The following is a 24,520-nucleotide window of genomic DNA, read 5'->3' as shown; positions in this document are numbered from 1 at the left end:
TGTTTACAAATTCTGGATGCACAATAGAACATACTAAGAAAAGAGACATTATGTTTAAGGGCTTAAGAGTAAACAACATCTACATGCTAAACTTGGATGAGGTATCTAAGTCTAGTACCAAGTGTCTAGTTGCTCTAGGCGATGACTCATGGCTTTGGCATAGACGTCTCGCCCACATAAATTTTGACTTACTTAATAAAGTTGTCTCAAAAGATTTAGTAATCGGCTTACCTAAGATGAAGTTTTCAAAAGATCATCTATGTGATGCGTGTCAAAAGGGAAAGCAAACAAAAATCTCTTTTAAATCAAAGAATGTGGTCTCAACATCTCGCCCTCTTGAACTACTACACATGGATCTCTTTGGCCCTTCAAGGACTAAAAGCATAGGTGGAAACACCTATGGTTTTGTCATTGTCGATGATTACTCGAGATTTTGTTGGATAATCTTTCTACCTAGTAAGGATCAAACTTTTCCAGCTTTCACACAATTTGCAAGATTATGTCAAAACAAAATGAACAACAAAATAGTTTCAATTCGAAGTGATCACGGTGGAGAGTTTGAAAACATTCTTTTTGAAAAATACTGTGATAAACATGGAATTGAGCATAACTTTTCAGCTCCTAGAACACCTCAAAAAAACGGAGTAGTTGAACGTAAAAATCGGGTTCTAGAGGAGCTGGCAAGAACAATGCTAAATGAGAGTAATTTACCAAAGTATTTCTGGGCTGACGCGATTAGTACAGCATGTTATGTTTTGAATAGGATAATAATACGTCCTATACTGAACAAAACTCCATATGAATTACTAAAAGGTAGAAAACCAAATGTATCTCATCTCCATGTATTCGGTTGCAAGTGTTTTGTTTTGAACAATGGTAAGGATAATCTTGGCAAATTCGATGCTAAAGCTGATGAGGGCATATTCCTTGGTTACTCACAATCTAGCAAAGCATATCGAATATATAATAAGAGATTACTTATAGTAGAAGAGTCAGTACACGTTTCTTTTGATGAATCTTATGCAAAATATGTCGAGAAAGGTCTTTCATTTAATGATGCAGGTCCATCCACTGAAGACATTGTCAAGGATAAGGAAGATGAGGATGAAAGTATTGTAAAGAAAGATGCTGAGAGAGAGAAAGATGAGTCTCACAATGAAAATGAAAAAGAAAGCATCTCAAACAATGAAGAACTTCCCAAGGCCTGGACAAACGTGAAAGACCATCCAATTGACAATATAATAGGGGACATCTCAAGGGGCGTTACAACACGCTCAAAGATAAGTAACTTCTGTCATCATTTTGCTTTTGTTTCACAAGTTGAGCCGAAAAACGCTAAGGATGCATTACTTGATGAGCATTGGCTAATGGCCATGCAAGAAGAATTAAACCAATTTAAACGGAATGATGTTTGGGACTTAGTCCGTCATCCGGGAGATCATCAAGTAATAGGCACTAGATGGGTTTTTCGTAACAAACTTGATGAAAACGGTGTTATTACTAGAAACAAAGCTAGATTAGTTGCCCAAGGTTACAATCAAGAGGAAGGTATTGATTATGAAGAGACATACGCTCCTGTAGCACGTCTCAAAGCTATTCGCCTCTTACTTGCTTATGCTTGTTCTAAAGACTTCAAACTATTCCAAATGGATGTTAAGAGTGCCTTTCTAAATGGCTATATTAATGAAGAAGTCTATGTTGCTCAGCCACCCGGCTTTGAGAATTACATGTATCCAACTCATGTCTATAAGCTGAAACGTGCTCTATACGGTCTTAAACAAGCCCCTCGGGCTTGGTATGAACGTTTGAGCAAATTTCTCCTTAGTCAAGGGTACTCTAGAGGTAAAGTTGACACTACTCTCTTTATTAAAAGAAAAGATGAGGATATTCTCTTAGTCCAAATTTATGTAGATGATATTATATTTGGGTCGACTAATGCAAAACTTGTCAAAGACTTTTCTAAGCTTATGCAGAGTGAATTTGAGATGAGTCTCATGGGTGAGCTAAATTTCTTCCTTGGCCTACAAATCAAGCAACTCAGTCATGGAACGTTTGTGAATCAAACTCAATATTGTACGGAGCTGCTCAAAAGATTTGGAATGAGTGAAGCAAAGGAAATTGACACACCTATGGCAACAAATACAAATCTAGACAAAGATGAGAAAGGTAAAGAGGTTGATGTGAAATTATACCGAGGAATGATAGGTTCACTATTGTATCTTACTGCCTCAAGACCAGACATTATGTTTAGTGTGTGTATGTGTGCAAGATATCAATCTTCCCCAAAAGAATCTCACTTGAAAGCTGTCAAAAGAATTCTGCGATACTTACGTGGAACTACTACATATGGCCTATGGTATCCAAAAGGAAATGAGTGTCATTTGGTAGGATTCTCCGATTCAGATTTTGCCGGCTGCAAATCCGACAGAAAAAGTACTAGTGGAACGTGTCATCTATTCTCAAACTCATTGATAAGTTGGCATAGTAAGAAACAAGTATCGGTTGCATTATCCACTGCTGAGGCAGAATATGTAGCTGCTGGAAGCTGCTGTGCACAAATATTATGGCTCAAGCAACAACTTCTTGACTTTGGTATTAAGCTTGATCGCATACCTATCATGTGCGACAACACAAGCGCCATAAACTTGAGTAAAAATCCTGTCTTACACTCACGTACCAAACATATTGAAATAAGGCATCACTTTCTACGAGATCATGTAGAGAAAGGAGACGTTACTTTTGAACATGTAGAAAGCAAGAAGCAACTAGCTGACATCTTCACCAAACCTCTAGCAACGGAGCAATACTTCAACATTCGTAGGGAATTAGGGATACTCGATATCTCTAATTTGGGCTAATTATGTTTATTTTCTCGTAATATTATTTCTTTACTTTATGTATATATATATATATATATATATATATATATATATATATATCTGTCTTGCTAACATTTTTCTTAGCATAAAGGTAGTTCATCATCAAGCCAGGCGTCATATTGAAAAAGCGGTAACGTAATTGTTGTTCACTTTCAAAAATAATATTGATACTATAATATGCTATCAATCAACATGCTTATAGTGACTTCATGCATAAAAACTGCTCTTGCTCACATATGTGTCTCATGCTATCATTAACTACCTTTTATCTACTATACTGTACATGCTAGCATTGTTATCTATGGTCCTCTTGTTACTCTTCTATTCTCTTGTTTTCTCTTTTTGATGTTGACAAAGGGGGAGATAGATGCTGGATGTACGGGGGAGCTTTGTTGAGAGATTGCCCTGTTGAGAGATAGATGCTGGATGTACGGGGGAGCTCTGTTGAGTCTTTATCATTTACTACCAAAGCTTAGACGAATGGTTTGCCATCATCAAAAAGGGGGAGTATGTGAATACAAGATTACACTCAAAGATGTTTTTGATTCATGGCAAACTCAAATAAGCATTCAAACAACAAGACGGTAGCAGAAAACTTAAAGAAAAGCAAGCATTGATCACTCATAGGTCAACACATTATGTTTATATGTTTAAAGGTTGACTCAACACAAGCAAAACAAGAAGAATGCAGAAAAGCAGCAGTTAGGTCGACCTACCATCAACACAGGTCGACCTAAAATGGAGAAAAATTCATATACTCCTGCTAGGTCGACTCACACATCATTTAGGTCGACCTAAATTGATGAATTTTACACACCAGCCTGTTAGGTCGACCTACACAACAACTAGGTCGACCTAATCTGTGAAAATGTCCCCAGAATGCATCAGAAGAGGATTCTGGTCGACCTACTCCTTCAACAGGTCGACCTAACTGGGAGCAAAATTCTGCAAGCTCTGTTAGGTCGACCTAAGCACTACAAGTGGTCGACCTAATTGATCAAGAAAGTTCAAAAATCAGTTTTTCTTGGTTCTAACTGTTATGCAATCATATATATTGTGCAAGGGTAATTATTCCTAGAACACCAACGACTGAAAGATACACAAACGCTTCTCATCTTCGTTCTTCATCATCTCCAACACAATTACACATAATCATTCTTGAGTTGCGGGTTAGTGATGAGTTCGATAACGTCCATGGAACGGAATTGAAGATTCCTAGTGGGTGAAGGTTTGTGGGGTTTGTTGGTGAATAAAATCTGCGGGTTTTGTCCTCCACGACGGGTGGTTCTTGGGGGTTTTTATCAAGAGGCGTTCATTGAGGATTCGGCTGAGTGTAACGATTGAGGAACGGGGAGTTCAAGGAATCAAGACACTGCAGAAGGGAATCGAAGTGAAGCTCTTGGATAACCTTGATCTTGCTCAAGATTAAGGGGGAAGAAGATTCAAAGGATCGACATAATTGGTTTATCGTTTATCGCTTTGTTATCTTCTTTGTATATACTACTTTCAACATTAATGAAAGATTACCCAATTTCAATTTGGAATTGGGGGCAGACGTAGTCGTAGCGAGGACGGTCGACGAACTGCCTAAACAAATATCGTGTTCTTATCGCTTTTATCTTTTTCTTTTTATTCTGCTCATAATTGGTATAATTGCTAAATTGATCAATGATTCAAGTGTTAAAATTGTGAATTAAAAGTTCTGCATAAACATCACAATTCACCACATCTTGAATTAGCATCAATTTGAATATTGTCACCAAGTGTTTGTCTATTTGCTTAATCCACCTTACTGCGTTGTAAATCAAAGTTTGTCAATTTAGAAGTTAATTGATATTCAGTTGTGACACGTATTGATTCGATAGCATATCTCCTTATCCGGAATTTCGAATATCTTGTGGTTTTGTAACACATATAACCCTTTGCAATAGTGGTCCGGAATAGACGCAAGTCGATTCAGAACCGCTTTCGCTATAGTCTGTAAAAATCCCGGAAAAACTGTGTTGGATCTATTCACCCCCCCCTCTAGATCCTTAGGCCAGCGTCTAACAGGGCTCACACCTGAGCTACCGTTGTAGTGTGCTCGTGAGTTTCCGTACGGGGTTTTTACTCACTTGGCGTTAACACACTTGCGTGCTCGATATGGTGGGGTTATGTAGCCATGTAGGCTAATACATAATCGGTAACTCACCTCTAGTGAAGTCAAGTAGACTAAGCACTAGGCTTTCGCCCGGTGGGCTCATGTGTCAAGACGACGGTTCAGTACTCGGAGTGAACACACGTGCGTAAAGGTGGTTACCGGGACAATGACGCCATTTCGGCCAATGTCATCTCGCGGCTAAATAGGCTTGTGCGAACCCGCTTAACTATTCTTGCAGTGTGCTTGTACGAGTCTCTTGGCGATAGGCATGGGTGTAACTCACCGAGGGTGTGTATTTTATAACATAGTCGAGGCATTAACGCGCTTCTGGATTCCCCGTACATGGGTATGTGTCTGCATACTTGTTTGGTATACAAATGTGTATTGTGATATAATGACTCCTATGGTGGACGATTCATGTTTATGCTCCGTACTTGTACTGGATGTGAGGATAACCCCGAATCAATGGTGGATTCGGTTTGTTGATGCATGTACCCTGTAGAACCGAGTGGACCCATAGGATAGGAGGACTCACTGAGATTTAGTAATCTCACCCCAATCAACTTATATTTTTTCAGGTGCAGTTTAGTAGCGTTTGACAGATAGCAGGTTCGGATTGACGGCGTAAAGTGGTGATGGCTCGGAGACCTCGTCAGACCTCATTTTCCGCTGTGCAGATCCATTGAAGACACATGTTTTGTAATTCTTAATAGGATTTCATGTTATATTTTATATGGATCTTCCTATAACTATGGCTTTTGTATGTACTCAATATCAATTTTAACGTTTGATGCATAATATACTAGTCAGTTATGTATGGGGCGTTACATAAAAAGTATTCAAAAGTTTTGTTCCTAAAAACATAAGTAATGGAAAAAGTTAAATAAATAAGATGAATTAATTTATTTTATAATATTATTGTTTATTTTTTAAAATGTTTTTAATTATATATATATATATATATATATATATATATATATATATTTATTTATATATAATTATATATTATAAACTGTTATTCTTTCAGTTCATTCTATATTATTTAATATTATTATGAAAACATATAATTGACCCTTTTTTGACTCTTTCAATAATGAAAATATTAATTAGTCATTATATATGTTTAATATGTAGATTACTTTTTAATTATTTTTTGAATTATAATATTATTTTTGTTATAACCTAATAAATATGTTGTTAAATGTTCTATTAAATTATTTAGAATATAAAAGTCAATGTTAGATCTTCTTTCTTTTGTTTTTTTGTTGCTAGTATTTTATAATGATTTTGCTTTTCTTTTAGCTTTTTATTGTAATTGGTCTTTCTTTGAAGCACGTTAAAATTTGAACTATATATTTCTCTTTTGCACAGTGAGAATGTGAAAATGTTCTGTAGAGATATTTTTATAGAGGCAATATTTTAGCTCAAGATTTGAAGATGGAGTTGATTGGTAAAAATGTCACATCCGCAAAATATTAAACCAACAAGAAATCAAGTTTTTATAAGTATATATATATACCAAATATGGAACTTTAATTTTAAAAATGAGCCATTAATTTAAATTATTTGTTGATTATTAAAAAAATTATATTCAAGTTTGGTTAAATTTTTTCTATTAGTTACTTAATATTAATCTAATATACATAGAATTAAAATAAAAAACTAGCCGAAAGAAAGTTAACACAAATTAACTTCTTTTAATTAAAAAAAAGTTGAGTTCATTTCTAGAATTAAAAATAAAAAATTTGAGAACATATGTGTTGTGTATTATGCATTTTTAAAATTTCTATTGTTAAGCAAAATAACCTCTTAATTTAGAAATTGCGAGTATTTAAAAAAAAACTATATCAATGAACAAGTAATGATGATATTAAACTTACTCTTGGTTGGATCATTTAAATTTTAAAGTTGATGGTGAAGCCGATCATGTTGCGGTTTAATCATCACGTATCTATTTTTTATTAAAATTCAAGTTTTTAAAATATTAGTAATTTTCTCATTAAATTCATCTTTTATTTCAAAAATTAGCACGGTTCAAATTAAATTTTTAAGGTATTGAAAATTTGTCTACTAGAGACTTGTCTTTCGACCATTTCTTTAAACATTCACTATTATCAAAGGAAACAGGCCTAAATTGAAGGATTCAGCGGCCTCGACGTACATAAAGCTCTTTGATTTGATATCAAGAGTACTAATTATTGGCTTGAGTGCGAATTTGTGATAGGAAACATTCGAGAGATATCATGGAAAGGCTAAGGTACATGATTTGCAAGAGAAATAACTATCAAGTATGACTCGACCAGTTTGCTCATCTAAATTAAAAGGTAAAAAAACTCATTTCCTAGAAAAAAGTGAGAATATAATGAATCTTTCTAACTTCCTAATAATAATTATAATAATAATAATAAAAGAATTAATAATATACATAATAAAAATAATAGAAATATTATTTCAAGAAACTATTTCTTTAAAAAAATAAATTTCCATGTCTAAATTTTTGTCGAATTGTATTGGATCGTCTTCCAAACGAACTTAAATTAATTTCTTTTGTTTTTGTTGACATTTTTATCATGAAACTATATAAGAATAAAACATTTATTTAATTTTTTTCTAAAATAGTTACTTAAAATGAAATACACACGTTTAAATTTTCAGGCATTTAACATTCATCCATAGTTTGATATAGGTGACAAGAATTTACTTTTAAATTCTGATTCACTTGTAATAGTCATATTTAAGGAATTATTTTATTTTTGATAATATATATTATTAGAAAATATAAATTCAAAATACAATAAAGCAATTCATTTTATTTATTTTGATTTACTGAAGGGTATATTAACTTCTCATTCATTACAACAACATTTGCGAATTAGTAATCCCTCGCATTTACCACCTTTTTTATAGCCATCTGTTTCACAACGTTCACGACAATTGTCATTAGACTGGCATCCAGTACCATCTAGACAATGTTTTCCCAAAGGATTTTCCACAGGACTTCTCGCCAAATTTTTCTCATCACTTGATATCTCGACAACCAAAAAAAGGTTACGTAAATTTCAATGCATTAATTATGTTTTACGAAATTATTAGATTAGTTATTATATTAAACGAATACAAAATGATAGATCAAACAAATTTTATTCTTTACCTGACAGCAACATCATACTAATAAACAAAACCAAACAAAGGTAAGATCGATTGATATCAACGCTAGCCATTGTCGAAGATTTCACCTTATATTTATATCTTTTGAGATTTAAAACTTACATGCTCATTTTATATTCAATTGAAATGAAAGATATGGAAGGTAAAAAGTATTCAAAAGTTTTGTTCCTAAAAACAAAAGTAATGGAAAAAGTTAAATAAATAAGATGAATTAATTTATTTTATAATATTATTGTTTATTTTTTAAAATGTTTTTAATTATATATATATATATATATATATATATATTTATTTATATATAATTATATATTATAAACTGTTATTCTTTCAGTTCATTCTATATTATTTAATATTATTATGAAAACATATAATTGACCCTTTTTTGACTCTTTCAATAATGAAAATATTAATTACTCATTATATATGTTTAATATGTAGATTACTTTTTAATTATTTTTTGAATCATAATATTATTTTTGTTATAACCTAATAAATATGTTGTTAAATGTTCTATTAAATTATTTAGAATATAAAAGTCAATGTTTGATCTTCTTTCTTTTGTTTTTTTGTTGCTAGTATTTTATAATGATTTTGCTTTTCTTTTAGCTTTTTATTGTAATTGGTCTTTCTTTGAAGCACGTTAAAATTTGAACTATATATTTCTCTTTTGCACAGTGAGAATGTGAAAATGTTCTGTAGAGATATTTTTATAGAGGCAATATTTTAGCTCAAGATTTGAAGATGGAGTTGATTGGTAAAAATGTCACATCCGCAAAATATTAAACCAACAAGAAATCAAGTTTTTATAAGTATATATATATACCAAATATGGAACTTTAATTTTAAAAATGAGCCATTAATTTAAATTATTTGTTGATTATTAAAAAAATTATATTCAAGTTTGGTTAAATTTTTTCTATTAGTTACTTAATATTAATCTAATATACATAGAATTAAAATAAAAAACTAGCCGAAAGAAAGTTAACACAAATTAACTTCTTTTAATTAAAAAAAAGTTGAGTTCATTTCTAGAATTAAAAATAAAAAATTTGAGAACATATGTGTTGTGTATTATGCATTTTTAAAATTTCTATTGTTAAGCAAAATAACCTCTTAATTTAGAAATTGCGAGTATTTAAAAAAAAACTATATCAATGAACAAGTAATGATGATATTAAACTTACTCTTGGTTGGATCATTTAAATTTTAAAGTTGATGGTGAAGCCGATCATGTTGCGGTTTAATCATCACGTATCTATTTTTTATTAAAATTCAAGTTTTTAAAATATTAGTAATTTTCTCATTAAATTCATCTTTTATTTCAAAAATTAGCACGGTTCAAATTAAATTTTTAAGGTATTGAAAATTTGTCTACTAGAGACTTGTCTTTCGACCATTTCTTTAAACATTCACTATTATCAAAGGAAACGGGCCTAAATTGAAGGATTCAGCGGCCTCGACGTACATAAAGCTCTTTGATTTGATATCAAGAGTACTAATTATTGGCTTGAGTGCGAATTTGTGATAGGAAACATTCGAGAGATATCATGGAAAGGCTAAGGTACATGATTTGCAAGAGAAATAACTATCAAGTATGACTCGACCAGTTTGCTCATCTAAATTAAAAGGTAAAAAAACTCATTTCCTAGAAAAAAGTGAGAATATAATGAATCTTTCTAACTTCCTAATAATAATTATAATAATAATAATAAAAGAATTAATAATATACATAATAAAAATAATAGAAATATTATTTCAAGAAACTATTTCTTTAAAAAAATAAATTTCCAAGTCTAAATTTTTGTCGAATTGTATTGGATCGTCTTCCAAACGAACTTAAATTAATTTCTTTTGTTTTTGTTGACATTTTTATCATGAAACTATATAAGAATAAAACATTTATTTAATTTTTTTCTAAAATAGTTACTTAAAATGAAATACACACGTTTAAATTTTCAGGCATTTAACATTCATCCATAGTTTGATATAGGTGACAAGAATTTACTTTTAAATTCTGATTCACTTGTAATAGTCATATTTAAGGAATTATTTTATTTTTGATAATATATATTATTAGAAAATATAAATTCAAAATACAATAAAGCAATTCATTTTATTTATTTTGATTTACTGAAGGGTATATTAACTTCTCATTCATTACAACAACATTTGCGAATTAGTAATCCCTCGCATTTACCACCTTTTTTATAGCCATCTCTGTTTCACAACGTTCACGACAATTGTCATTAGACTGGCATCCAGTACCATCTAGACAATGTTTTCCCAAAGGATTTTCCACAGGACTTCTCGCCAAATTTTTCTCACCACTTGATATCCCGACAACCAAAAAAAGGTTACGTAAATTTCAATGCATTAATTATGTTTTACGAAATTATTAGATTAGTTATTATATTAAACGAATACAAAATGATAGATCAAACAAATTTTATTCTTTACCTGACAGCAACATCATACTAATAAACAAAACCAAACAAAGGTAAGATCGATTGATATCAACGCTAGCCATTGTCGAAGATTTCACCTTATATTTATATCTTTTGAGATTTAAAACTTACATGCTCATTTTATATTCAATTGAAATGAAAGATATGGAAGGTAAAAAGTATTCAAAAGTTTTGTTCCTAAAAACAAAAGTAATGGAAAAAGTTAAATAAATAAGATGAATTAATATATTTTATAATATTATTGTTACTTTTTAAAAATGTTTTTAATTATATATATATATATATATATATATATATATATATATATATATGTATATATATATATATATAAATATATATAGACACAAACATACACACACACACACACGTGTGTGTGTGTGTGTGTATGTTTGTGTCTATATATATTTATATATATATATATATATATATATATATATATATATATATATATATATATATATATATATATATATATATTTATTTATATATAATTATATATTATAAACTGTTATTCTTTCAGTTCATTCTATATTATTTAATATTATTATGAAAACATATAATTGACCCTTTTTTTACTCTTTCAATAATGAAAATATTAATTACTCATTATATATGTTTAATATGTAGATTACTTTTTAATTATTTTTTGAATTATAATATTATTTTTGTTGTAACCTAATAAATATGTTGTTAAATGTTCTATTAAATTATTTAGAATATAAAAGTCAATGTTAGATCTTCTTTCTTTTGTTTTTTTGTTGCTAGTATTTTATAATGATTTTGCTTTTCTTTTAGCTTTTTATTGTAATTGGTCTTTCTTTGAAGCAGGTTAAAATTTGAACTATATATTTCTCTTTTGCACAGTGAGAATGTGAAAATGTTCTGTAGGGATATTTTTATAGAGGCAATATTTTAGCTCAAGATTTGAAGATGGAGTTGATTGGTAAAAATGTCACATCCGCAAAATATTAAACCAACAAGAAATCAAGTTTTTATAAGTATATATATATATATATATATATATATATATATATATATATATATATATATATATATATATATATATATATATATATATATATATATATATACCAAATATGGAACTTTAATTTTAAAAATGAGCCATTAATTTAAATTATTTGTTGATTATTAAAAAATTTATATTCAAGTTTGGTTAAATTTTTTCTATTAGTTACTTAATATTAATCTAATAACATTGAATTAAAATAAAAAACTAGCCGAAAGAAAGTTAACACAACTTAACTTCTTTTAATTAAAAAAAAAAGTTGAGTTCATTTCTAGAATTAAAAATAAAAAATTTGAGAACATATGTGTTGTGTATTATGCATTTTTAAAATTTCTATTATTATGCAAAATAACCTCTTAATTTAGAAAATGTGAGTATTTAAAAAAAAACTATATCAATGAACAAGTAATGATGATATCAAACTTACTCTTGGTTGGATCATTTAAATTTTAAAGTTGATGGTGAAGCCAGTCATGTTGCGGTTTAATCATCACGTATCTATTTTTTTATTAAAATTCAAGTTTTTAAATTATTAGTAATTTTCTCATTAAATTCATCTTTTATTTCAAAAATTAGCACAGTTCAAATTAAATTTTTAAGGTATTGAAAATTTGTCTACTAGAGACTTGTCTTTCGACCATTTCTTTAAACATTCACTATTATCAAAGGAAACGGGCCTAAATTGAAGGATTCAGCAGCCTCGACGTACATAAAGCTCTTTGATTTGATATCAAGAGTACTAATTATTGGCTAGAGTGCGAATTTGTGATAGGAAACATTCGAGAGATATCACGGAAAGGCTAAGGTACATGATTTACAAGAGAAATAACTATCAAGTATGACTCGACCAGTTTGCTCATCTAAATTAAAAGGTAAAAAAACTCATTTCCTAGAAAAAGTGAGAATATAATTGTCGCCCTCGGTTTTTTACCATACCTCTCGTGGAGAGATATACGAACTGACTCTTCTCTTTTGCTTTTTGTGTTTTTGAAAATCAGAGAGTCGCCACCGACTTTTATTTTATCCAATTAAGGAAAGGTTTATAAAAGAAACAGAAAAAATACCTTTAAGAGATTTTGGGTAAGGGGGTAGGTTATACAAAGGGAAGGTGTTAGCACCCTTTGTATCCATGGTTATCCATGGGCTCTTAATTGCTTAGCTCACTTGTTTTGAATCATTTTTTTCTTGCCTTGAAATGCTTGTATGTGGTTTCAAGTACCTTTGTAAATTGACTTTGTAATGATCCTTGTGCGGATGTATACAAAGTGTTTTATCTTTCGAAAGATGTTTATTTTTAAAAAGAAGAACGTTAACTTCGTAATGATCCTTGTTTGGATATATACCAAGTATTGTCTTTTTTGAAAGTTTTATTTTGAAAAACAATGATATATGAGACATTTGTTTGTTTTAATTTGAGTAAGCAATTAGGAGATCTACCCTAAGTTTATAAGGTCTTTTCCTATTTCCTTTAGAAAATTCTCCTTTTACCGGATATAAACAAAAGTTCGATTTTGCATTTGAAACAGTAGAATTTGATTTTAATTTTGAAAAGAGTAAAAGAGGGATTACCCTAAGAGGTGCAAGTGTGATTGTGGTTTGATTCAGATATTTTATCTTTGAAGTTAGTGATCACTCAAATCTACTCTATATCATGCAATGAGTCCATGCAAGTGGTTAGTTTTCATTTTAATCAAGCATGTATAAGAAAACTAAAACTACACATGTATGTTCATGGAAAACATTATGCATGTGTTATGACTCTCATGGGACCATGCTAAGAGTTTATTCTTACTCTATGTCACTTTAGAAGATGATTGAAAGTGTTTGTTTGTATTGATAATGGTTGGAAACCACAAAATGAAAATTACAAAGTTTTGGTGTTTTTTGAGAATTTTTTGTGAGTTTCTTTGCTCTCCTCTTGCTATATTTCGTGTGTCCCTTCTTGATGAAGCATACTACTTCATTTATAAGCTAAGATGTGCTTAAAATCTCAGCCAAGAAGCATTGATTGCTTTGTTGAACTTTTGATTTTTAAATATTAAAAATCTTTGAATTTTTGTCCAAAGCTTGTTCTTCATCACTTCTCTTGCTCTTAGCCTCCTTTGTACTTCCCTATGTTGCAGAAAATAAGCTATCTTGATGACTCATTCAAGGGACAAAGCTTTGGATAAGAATCTTGCACCATTTCTTTTTCAATTTAACTTTAAATGTAATAAAATTAAACCAAAAAGGAAACAAAAAATGCTATGGGCCTTGGGTTGGTCGTGGGAGGCCCTTCACATTATGGGGAACATGTTTGGATCATGAAAACTTGTCCCCTTTTGGAAAAAAAACATTTTTGATCAATGTTGATTTCATGCATTTTCCCAAAAAATAGCCAACTTCAACAAGGCATAAATCCCTCAATTTTTATCATATGAACGAGTTCTGGTACTTTTTAGAAACCTCAAGATGTCCTCTGCAAGCCACTTTGGAAACTTTTTTCCATTTGGAGAAGTTATCTTGATGTTATGGCCTTTGACAAAAAACTACTTTTTGTTGACTTTGAAAATGACATGTAATGTCTTGGTTCATATTTTCCAAATGGTGAATCTAATGACCATGGGACCAACTGCATTTGAAAGATAATTGAATTTACTTCAAAATGAGCTTTGGTTTGAATTTTTTGGATGAAGGATGAGAGAGTTATGACCAGTCAAAGTTTAGTTGACTTTTTAGGAGAAAACCCTAATTTTGAAACTTAGGGTTTTGCTGATTTTTGATCTTTCTTTGATGAATTATGATCAACCAATGATCAAATGATGAATCTTTTGACAAAATATGGATGTTGACAAAAAATTTCATTTTTGACTGTCTGTTGACTTTTCGGTCAAACTGGTCGTCTGTTGACTGTTTGAGTTGCTGACTGTGCGTCTGAGCGAATTGAAGTTTGAAAATTTTTATGGTGGTACTTTGAGATATATGGAGGTCCATGAAATACATTTGAGGTCTCAAAAACTTGTTCTCCTGAAAAAAACAAGAAACCCTAATTAGGGACTGTTCGTGTAGGAGACAGCTAAGCGTACCTGATTTTTGTGCAGTGCTGAGTCTCGGCTAATCATGTGATATTCAGAAGACTTCTAGAACAAAAATATTGGAATTTTGAAATAAAAAAGATTGATTTGATTGATGGTACATGTAACACTCCATACATACATTGCCTAGGATATACGTATATGGCATTAAAATGGTACTCGAAAATCATAAACATAAGCAGCGGAATAGATAATGTATAAGTACAAGTACAAAAGCCCAAACTGTCATGGCCAAAATACATGAGTTCCAACTGGTACAAATACATATCCATAGTACAAAATATGGAGATACAAGAGATCATAAACTATGACAAAACGCATCGCCAAGAAACACCAACTCGAAGCTAGTCCATCTTACCCTTGCCTCGATCCCGCCTCGAACCACCTGTAAAAAGAATAATTGGAATGGGGTGAGATTACAAAATCTCAGTGAGTCTCCCTATCCTATGGGTTCACTCAGTTCTACAGGGAACATGCAATCAACGGATCCACCGAGAATCCGGGTTACCTCACGGCTAGGTACAAATACAAACAATGGTACACCTTCAATGGAAGTCCCATAACTATCCAAGATGGCATCAACAACAACGGGCTCAACGACACCACAAACAAGTGTGCAGACCCGTACCCATGTACGAGGAATCCAGGAGTACATCTCGCCCGTCTACCTAGGCTGCCAAACCACACCCTCGGTGAGTTACTCCTGCACATCGTGTCAAGAGACTCGCACAAGACCACCGCACTATGAGTCAGATGAATCTCATGTGAATTACACCTACTTGGCTACACAATCTCATCTGTGATGAGTTACCGCAGTGACTTCCTAAGTGGTGTCACTACCCTATCAATCATGTATATACGCAGGTGGTTATCCAAATGCGAAAACGCCTACATGACAGTACAAGCCCACCGGGCGAAAGCCTAGTGATTATCTACGTGACATCACTAGAGGTGAGTCTGAAGTGATGTACCCTACGTGGCATCACGACCCCACCATACCAAGCACGCCAATATGTTACATCAAGGTGGGAAACGCCTTTCAAGACCTTCACCTTCATATTGCAATGGTAGCTCAGGTGCATAAACATACCGAGCACGCATGTGTGTCACATCAAGGTGGGAAACGCCATTCAAGACCCTCACCTTCACACCGCAACAGTAAATGATGGACTAAGTCTATAAACAGGACTTACCACCTAGTAGCTTAGGCTTACTCCGATTCAAGCACACACACATCACAGTATCAGCCATCACACAGGCAATCACATCCAAGTGTTCAACCGGAACAAGTGGAAACATCAATAATTATGCCACAATATAATCCACACAATTTGTATTTCACAACATACAAGCATATTCAAGGGATTGCGGTCATATCATGGTCTTATACAAATAAAACACTTATCAGAATGTTATACAAGTCATAAGAGGCCTTCGATTCCGATGCGAAGCGAAACTGCACTCATATGGGAGAATTATCAATTCTGTATCAGACTAGTTCGCTACAGCGAACTTCTGTTCGCTGAAGCGAACTCAAACAGAAGCTAAACTTCTTCAAATCCAAGTCAGTTCGCTACAGCGAACTCCAGCGAAGCCCCGATTCGCTAGAACGAAGGAAAGTTCGCTACAGCGAATAAATCAATTCAACTCCCAGGTTTATTCGCTACACAGTTCGCTACAGCGAATAAATCAATTCAACTCCCAGGTTTATTCGCTACACAGTTCGCTACAGCGAATGAAAGTTCGCTGCAGCGAACTCTGCAAAATCAGCAAAAATGTAGAAACGTGTTTGGGGTCCCCAAACCCCAAAATTTCACATGCAAGCATTCTTGATGGAGTAATAAGGCATGGCAATAGTACATACACGAATTACTACAAATAAAGTCTTAAACATGCATGAATAAGGATTATAGAACACATACTCTCAATCCCTCAATCCCCCACATTGACATAAACCCCAAAATTTTCCCCAAAGTCTCTATCTATGAGACTCACCTTGAAATCAGAGTAGAAGAAGCTGCTAACAGGTTGCTTGAAGATGGATTAGAGCTAAGATGATGATCTTTTAAACATGCAAGGTGAATGATGAAGTTTTGATATGGGTTCACTTCTTCCTTCTTCCTTGTTTCACGTTCTTTTCTTCTCCCTCCACAAAATTCTGTTTTGTTCAAAGTGGTTAGAAATGTTTCAAGCCAAACAATCCCTTATGAACTCCATATCTAGTGCATTGTCTTAAGTGCCCTTCAACTTAACTTCAATTACCAAAGTGCCACTTAGTCATAATACAACTATATAGAATTTCTTTAATAATAATCTCTTGAAATAAACATTGGGATATTACATTCTCCCCCCCCCCCCCTTAAATAGAATTCGTCCTCGAATTCGAAAACTTACCAGAATAAGTGAGGATACAACTCCCGCATCTCTGATTCGAGCTCCCAAGTGGCTTTGTCAGAACGCGACTCTTCCCACAACACCTTGACAAGAGGTATCTCCTTGCTCCTCAAAGACTTACTAGCATACTCCAGAATACGACACGGCTTCGGTTGGAAAGAAAGATCTAGTTCAACTTCAATTGTATTCGGTAGGATAGGATGAAACGAATTCGGCACAAACTTCCGCAACTGAGATACATGGAAAACGTCATGCAGCCCGGATAGTGAAGGAGGCAACCCTAACTGGTATGCGACTTCACCTATCCGTCTCATGATTTGATAAGGTCCTACGTATCTCAGGCTAAGCTTGCGCGTCTTAAACGATCCTTTCAACCTCAACCTCGGAGTCACCTTCAAGAACACATGATCTCCTACATCAAACTCCAACGGTCTCCTTCGTTTATCCGCATAACTCTTCTGTCGATCTTGAGCTTGTTTCATCTTATCTCGGATCATCTTAACCTTCTCCGTGGTTTCTTGAATTATCTCCGCTCCAAGAATTCCCTTCTCGCCAACTTCAGACCAACACAATGGTGATCGGCACTTCCTCCCAAACAAGGCTTCATGTGGGGCCATACCGATACTCGCATGATAACCGTTGTCATATGCAAATTCTATCAAAGGTAAGTTATCTTTCCAACTTCCACCAATTTCCAAGATACATGCCCTTAGCATATCCTCAATGGTCTGAATAGTCCTTTCTGTTTGTCCATCTGTCTGAGGGTGGTTAGCAGTGCTCAAGTTCAGATTTGTACCCATCTCTTGATGAAAAGCTTTCCAAAATCGGGAAGTGAACTTCGGATCTCTATCCGACACAATGCTAGAAGGTACACCATGCAATCTTACAATCTCTACTACAAAAGCCTCGCAAGGTGAGAAACCTTGTGAGTTGTCTTAACCGGTAAGAAATGCGCGGACTTAGTCAAATGGTCCACTATCACCCAAATCGAGTCATGCCCACCTAATACCCGTGGTAGTCCCACAATGAAGTCCGTGGATATACTGTCCCATTTCCAAACGGGAATATCCAATGGTTGCAACATACCACAGGGCCTTTGGTGCTCTATCTTCACTTGTTGGAAAATCACGCACTGCTCTACATAGTTAGCCACATCTCTCTTCATACCAGGCCACCAAAAATTCCCTTTCAAGTCTTGATACATCTTGGTCGATCCGGGATGGATGGTGAATTTGCTCTTGTGAGCCTCGCCCAGAATTAACCTCCTTAACTCTGCGTTATTTGGCACACACATCCTCCGTCCAAAAAGAATTAATCCATCAGATGTACGAACGAGATCTGGAAGGTTTGCTTTAGCCTGCAATTCTACATCATTCCACTGTGCTTGACGGATCCTTTCTCGCAACTCATTCTCAATACACAAGTTACTTATCAGCACACCCGTTGGTGCCCACACAAATTGTAAATCCAGATTTCTGAACTTCTCCATAAGGTCAAACTCCAACATCATCAGTTCTGCAACTTTAATCTCCTTTCTACTCAAGGCATCTGCTACCTTATTAGCTTTACCAGGATGGTACTTCAAATCAAAATCAAAGTCCTTCAAGTACTCCATCCATCTCCTCTGACGCATGTTAAGTTCCTTCTGATCAAAGAGGTACTTCAAACTCTTATGATCGCTAAACATCTCAAAGTGAACTCCATACAAATAATGTCGCCACAACTTGAGTGCGAACACAATTGCAGCAAGTTCAAGGTCATGAGTAGGATAATTCTCTTCATGAGATCTCAACTGTCTAGATGCATAAGCTACAACCTGTCCATCTTGCATCAACATTCCACCCAAGCCTTTCTTAGAAGCATCGCATAACACTTCATAAGATCGGTTTGGATCTGGGATCACCAACACTGGAGCTGTAGTTAATTTCTCCTTGAGTTTCTGAAAACTCTTCTCACATTTTGAATTCCAACTAAACGAAACCTCCTTCCTTGTAATCCTGGTCAAAGGTAACGCCAACTTGGAAAAGCCCATAATGAACCTTCGATAGTAACTTGCCAAGCCTAGGAAACTACGGACTTCAGTTGCATTCTTGGGTCGTTCCCAATTTATCACTGCTTCTACCTTTGAAGGGTCTACAGCTACGCCGCCGCCAGATACGACATGTCCAAGAAACTTAACTTCGGACATCCAGAACTCACACTTACTAAACTTCGCAAATAACTGCTTTTCTCTGAGAACCGACAACACAATCCTCAAATGCTCCATGTGCTCTTCAATAGTCAGAGAGTAGATCAAGATGTCATCTATGAAGATCACCACGAACTGATCCAAATATGGTTGAATCACCCGGTTCATGTAATCCATAAAGACAGCAGGAGCATTGGTTACCCCGAATGGCATAACCAAGAACTCATAATGACCGTATCTCGTCCTAAAAGCAGTCTTAGATACATCCGAACTCTTAACCCGGATTTGATGATATCCCGACATGAGGTCAATCTTCGAGAACACACAGGCTCCTTTCAATTGATCCAGGAGGTCATCAATCCGTGGTAGAGGATACTTGTTCTTTATGGTTACCTTGTTCAGCTGACGATAGTCGATGCACAAATGCATACTACCATCCTTTTTCTTTACCAACATAACTGGAGCTCCCCATGGAGAAACACTAGGACGAATGAAGTGTTTCGCCAACAACTCTTCTAACTGGCTCTTCAACTCTCTTAGCTCTGCAGGAGACATCCTATAAGGGGAAACTGAAACTGGAGCGGTACCCGGAACAAGATCAATAGAGAATTCAACTTCCCTTTCCGGTGGAAGAGAAGTAACATCCTCAGGAAATACATCGTAAAATTCACACACAACCGGAATCTCCAATACACTCTTCTTGTCCTTGGAATCCGACGTAAGAACCAAAAGGAAAGACTTCTCTCGAGCAAAAAGGTAATTGATCATGTTAACTGTACCTTCAAGAAGATGTTCAATGGCATCGGTTGATGTAGTCTCCTCAGCAGGAATGAAGATAGCCTTCTCTTTACAACCGATGTACACCGAGTTAGCCGACAACCCGTCCATACCAAGTACTACATCAATCTTCTTAAGAGGTAGACAAATGAGATCAATCACGAATATACGACCATTGAAGGTAATAGAACACTCCTTGCAAAATTCTCGAGCTTCTACTACATCGTCCGTAGCCGATGAGATAATCATAGGATTAGGTAGAAGACTCGTCTCAAAACCAAGCCTCCGTACACAAAGATAAGAAATAAAGGAATGTGTTGCTCCACAATCAACTAGCACAAACAAGGGCTAATCATTAACATAACACGTACCGGCAACAAGGTTAGTGTTTCCTTGGGCCTTCCTAGCGTCCAAGGTGTAAACACGACCTGGAGTCCTTTCGGGAGCATCTCGCACAGGACAATCCTTCCTAAAATGACCGAACTCTTGACACTTGTAGCATTTCACCGAGGCTGTCTTACAATCTCCATAATGCTTCCTGTTACACTTGCCACACCAAGGAGGTTGAGTAGAATGATCACCATGAACTTGTTTCTTCATAGGCGGGAAATTGCGAGTTTTCAGATGCTGCCCCGACCTTCCTTGTTCCCTACGAACCGGCTTATTCTGTTCTCTTTCATCTTGGACTCTCTTCAATGTGTTCTCAGCAACATAGCATTTCCTCAAACACTCAGCATAGGTGGTAAACTCCATTTGAGACACACTACGCACAATATCAGCATTCAGCCCCATGAGGAACTGATCAATCTTCCACAACTCATCTGGTGCATAAGCTGCTTGTCTGGAATAGGCAGCCATGTCCTCAAACTTCTCAGCATATTCAGATACCGACATGTTGCCTTGTTTGAAGGACTGAAACTCGCGCTCCTTCAAAGCACGCACACTGTTGGGGTAGTACTTCTCCAAGAAAGCTGTCTTGAAATGTTGCCAATCCTTTGGAATCCCCCGGTTAGTGAAATACGTAGACTCCGTATTCCACCATCTACCTGCTGGTCCCTTCATTTTCTGAGACACAAAGATCACCTTCTCTTCTTTTGTGCACTGAATGGCCTGAAATATCATCTCCATAGCATATAGCCAATCATGCGCAATCACAGGATCTAAGCCACCCAAGAACTCTGGCGGATCCATCCGAAAGAAGGCACGAAAGTCAGGCCCTGCTGCAACCTGAGGAGTAGAAGCAGGAGCGGTTGGTTGTTTCCCTTGCATGCCTTGCATCATTTGCATCATCATCTGATTATGTTGTTGCACCTGCTGCATTATCTGCACCCAAGGCACACCCGCATTCTTGGTTTCAGGCTCAGTCTCCACATTCCTCGTCCTGGGCCTTCCGGGACCATTGCGTTGTTCAGCCATCTTCCTGTTTGTCCTACACACGGAATCAAGTTGATCAGGCTTAATGCCATAAGTAAGACATAAGGAATCCCGCCGACACTACGCATATGAGGCAGAATTATGCTGACTTATGATGTTTCGCGGCAAAGCCGAGAATCGACCTGCTCTGATACCAACTGTAACACCCCATACATACATTGCCTAGGATATACGTATATGGCATTAAAATGGTACTCGAAAATCATAAACATAAGCAGCGAAATAGATAATGTATAAGTACAAGTACAAAAGCCCAAACTGTCATGGCCAAAATACATGAGTTCCAACTGGTACAAATACATATCCATAGTACAAAAGATGGAGATACAAGAGATCATAAACTATGACAAAACGCATCGCCAAGAAACACCAACTCGAAGCTAGTCCATCTTACCCTTGCCTCGATCCTGCCTCGAACCACCTGTAAAAAGAATAATTGGAATGGGGTGAGATTACTAAATCCCAGTGAGTCTCCCTATCCTACAGGTTCACTCAGTTCTACAGCAAACATGCAATCAACGGATCCACCGAGAATCCGGGTTACCTCACGGCTAGGTACAAATACAAACAATGGTACACCATCAATGGAAGTCCCATAACTATCCAAGATGGCATCAACAACAATGGGTTCAATGCCACCACAAACAAGTGTGCAGACCCGTACCCATGCACGAGGAATCTAGGAGTACATCTCGCCCGTCTACCTAGGCTGCCAAACCACACCCCCGGTGAGTTACTCCTGCACATCGTGTCAAGAGACTCGCACAAGACCACCGCACTATGAGTCAGATGAATCGCATGTGAATTACACCTACTTGGCTACACAATCTCATCTGTTATGAGTTACCGCATTGACTTCCTAAGTGGTGTCACTACCCCCATCAGTCATGTATATACGCAGGTGGTTATCCAAATGCGAAAACGCCTACATGACAGTACAAGCCCACCGGGCGAAACCCTAGTGATTATCTACGTGACATCACTAGAGGTGAGTCTGAAGTGATGTAACCTACGTGGCATCACGACCCCACCATACCAAGCACGCCAATATGTTACATCAAGGTGGGAAACGCCTTTCAAGACCCTCACCTTTATATTGCAACGGTAAATGATGGACTAAGTCCATAAACAGGACTTACCACCTAGTAGCTTAGGCTTACTCCGATTCAAGCACACACACATCACAGTATTAGCCATCACACAGGCAATCACGTCCAAGTGTTCAACCGGAACAAGTGGAAACATCAATAATTATGCCATAATATAATCCACACAATTTGTATTTTACAACATACAAGCATATTCAAGGGATTACGGTAATATCATGGTCTTATACAAATAAAAAACTTATCAGAATGTTATACAAGTCATAAGAGGCCTTCGATTCCGATGCAAAGCAAAACTGCACTCATATGGGAGAATTATCAATTCTGTATCAGACTAGTTCGCTACAGCGAACTTCAGTTTGCTACAGCGAACTCAAACAGAAGCTAAACTTCTTCAAATCCAAGTCAGTTCGCTACAGCGAACTCCAGCGAAGCCCCGATTCGCTACAGCGAAGGAAAGTTCACTACAGCAAATAAATCAATTCAACTCCCAGGTTTATTCGCTACACAGTTCGGTGCAGCGAATCATTCGCTACAGCGAATGAAAGTTCGCTGCAGCGAACTCTGCAAAATCAGCAAAAATGCAGAAACGTATTTGGGGTCCCCAAACCCCAAAATTTCACATGCAAGCATTCTTGATGGAGTAATAAGGCATGGCAATAGTACATACATGAATTACTACTAATAAAGTCTTAAACATGCATGAATAAGGATTATAGAACACATACTCTCAATCCCTCAATCCCCCACATTGACATAAACCCCAAAATTTTCCCCAAAGTCTCTATCTATGAGACTCACCTTGAAATCAGAGTAGAAGAAGCTGCTAACAGGTTGCTTGAAGATGGATTAGAGCTGAGATGATGATCTTCTAAACATGCAAGGTGAATGATGAAGTTTTGATATGGGTTCTCTTCTTCCTTCTTCCTTGTTTCACGTTATTTTCTTTTCCCTCCACAAAATTTTGTTTTGTTCAAAGTGGTTAGAAATGTTTCAAGCCAAACAATCCCTTATGAACTCCATATCTAGTGCATTGTCTTAAGTGCCCTTCAACTTAACTTCAATTACCAAAGTGCCACTTAGTCATAATCCAACTATATAGAATTTCTTTAATAATAATCTCTTGAAATAAACATTGGGATATTACAGTACAAAACATGGAGAATTGCACTATTCAGGTATTAATGTAGCAGTTAAGGTGAAAATTCATCAATCAAAGTTAATTTTTTCTTTTTGTTTTTTTTTGTTGTACGAAATGGTGAAAATTTATTTACATGAGTTGTTAGAAAAACACAGACATAATAAATAAATAATATATATTGTATGCGAGTGAAATTACCGATAATAACCCTGAAAAACACACAAAATATTATCTTAATAATTAAACAACAGTACGACAGATAGTACGACATTTAATACTGACAGTACAAATATTACATAATATAATGAACAGTACGACGAGTGAACGGTACGTTATTAAAAAATAAAAGATACGACAAACTTTAAGAATGACGATTAGTAACCCATGCTAAAAATAATAACATATAGATGATTGGGAGTGTAAACAACCCAGGTCCGCATTTTTCAGGACTATGCAGACAGAAAAAGGACATGATTACCACCACGACGGTGATGACCATAAGAAAACACGTTTCCATCCGCTTCGCCATTTTTGCCGGGGAAGAAGAGAGAATGAATATGAAGTAGAAATTTGAGAGATAAATTAGAATTTGATGTGAGATATTATGGAAAAAATGAGATATATTTATAGAGTGAAAAGAAGGATAGAGACGTTGGGGAATGAAGTGATTCCGTACAAAAAAGGAAAATTTGAGTGGTAGTAGGATTTGAAAGAAAGTGTATGGTAG

The 24,520-nt window shown here is 35.1% G+C and overlaps 2 protein-coding genes across 2 annotated transcripts in view; both read right to left on the bottom strand.

The window, feature by feature from the left end:
- The window catches only part of LOC131614147 (uncharacterized), a 78,260-nt gene extending 57,899 nt beyond the window's left edge, over positions 1 to 20,361 (bottom strand). The window contains exons 1-6 of the mRNA XM_058885774.1: positions 20,007 to 20,361; positions 19,729 to 19,910; positions 18,886 to 19,647; positions 18,410 to 18,726; positions 17,540 to 18,008; positions 17,148 to 17,377 (exon numbers count right to left, since the gene is read on the bottom strand). Of these exons, the coding sequence (XP_058741757.1) occupies positions 17,148 to 17,377; positions 17,540 to 18,008; positions 18,410 to 18,726; positions 18,886 to 19,647; positions 19,729 to 19,910; positions 20,007 to 20,361 (2,315 nt within the window). The remainder of the gene's footprint in view (positions 1 to 17,147; positions 17,378 to 17,539; positions 18,009 to 18,409; positions 18,727 to 18,885; positions 19,648 to 19,728; positions 19,911 to 20,006) is intronic.
- A 99-nt stretch (positions 20,362 to 20,460) lies between these two features.
- On the bottom strand, positions 20,461 to 21,528 carry LOC131614146 (uncharacterized). The gene has a single exon (XM_058885773.1). It carries the CDS (start codon positions 21,526 to 21,528, stop codon positions 20,461 to 20,463), a length of 1,068 nt encoding a protein of 355 aa, XP_058741756.1.
- Between the last annotated feature and the right edge of the window lie 2,992 nt (positions 21,529 to 24,520).

The sequence above is a fragment of the Vicia villosa genome, linkage group LG6 (assembly GCF_029867415.1).
Source record: "Vicia villosa cultivar HV-30 ecotype Madison, WI linkage group LG6, Vvil1.0, whole genome shotgun sequence".
Lineage (NCBI taxonomy): Eukaryota > Viridiplantae > Streptophyta > Magnoliopsida > Fabales > Fabaceae > Vicia > Vicia villosa.
This window is presented reverse-complemented; position numbering and strand designations above follow the sequence as displayed.

What these genes read in the sequence shown, in the direction of transcription:
- LOC131614146 (XM_058885773.1), bottom strand. Translation starts at nt 21,528, where the DNA reads ATGGCTGAACAACGCAATGGTCCCGGAAGGCCCAGGACGAGGAATGTG.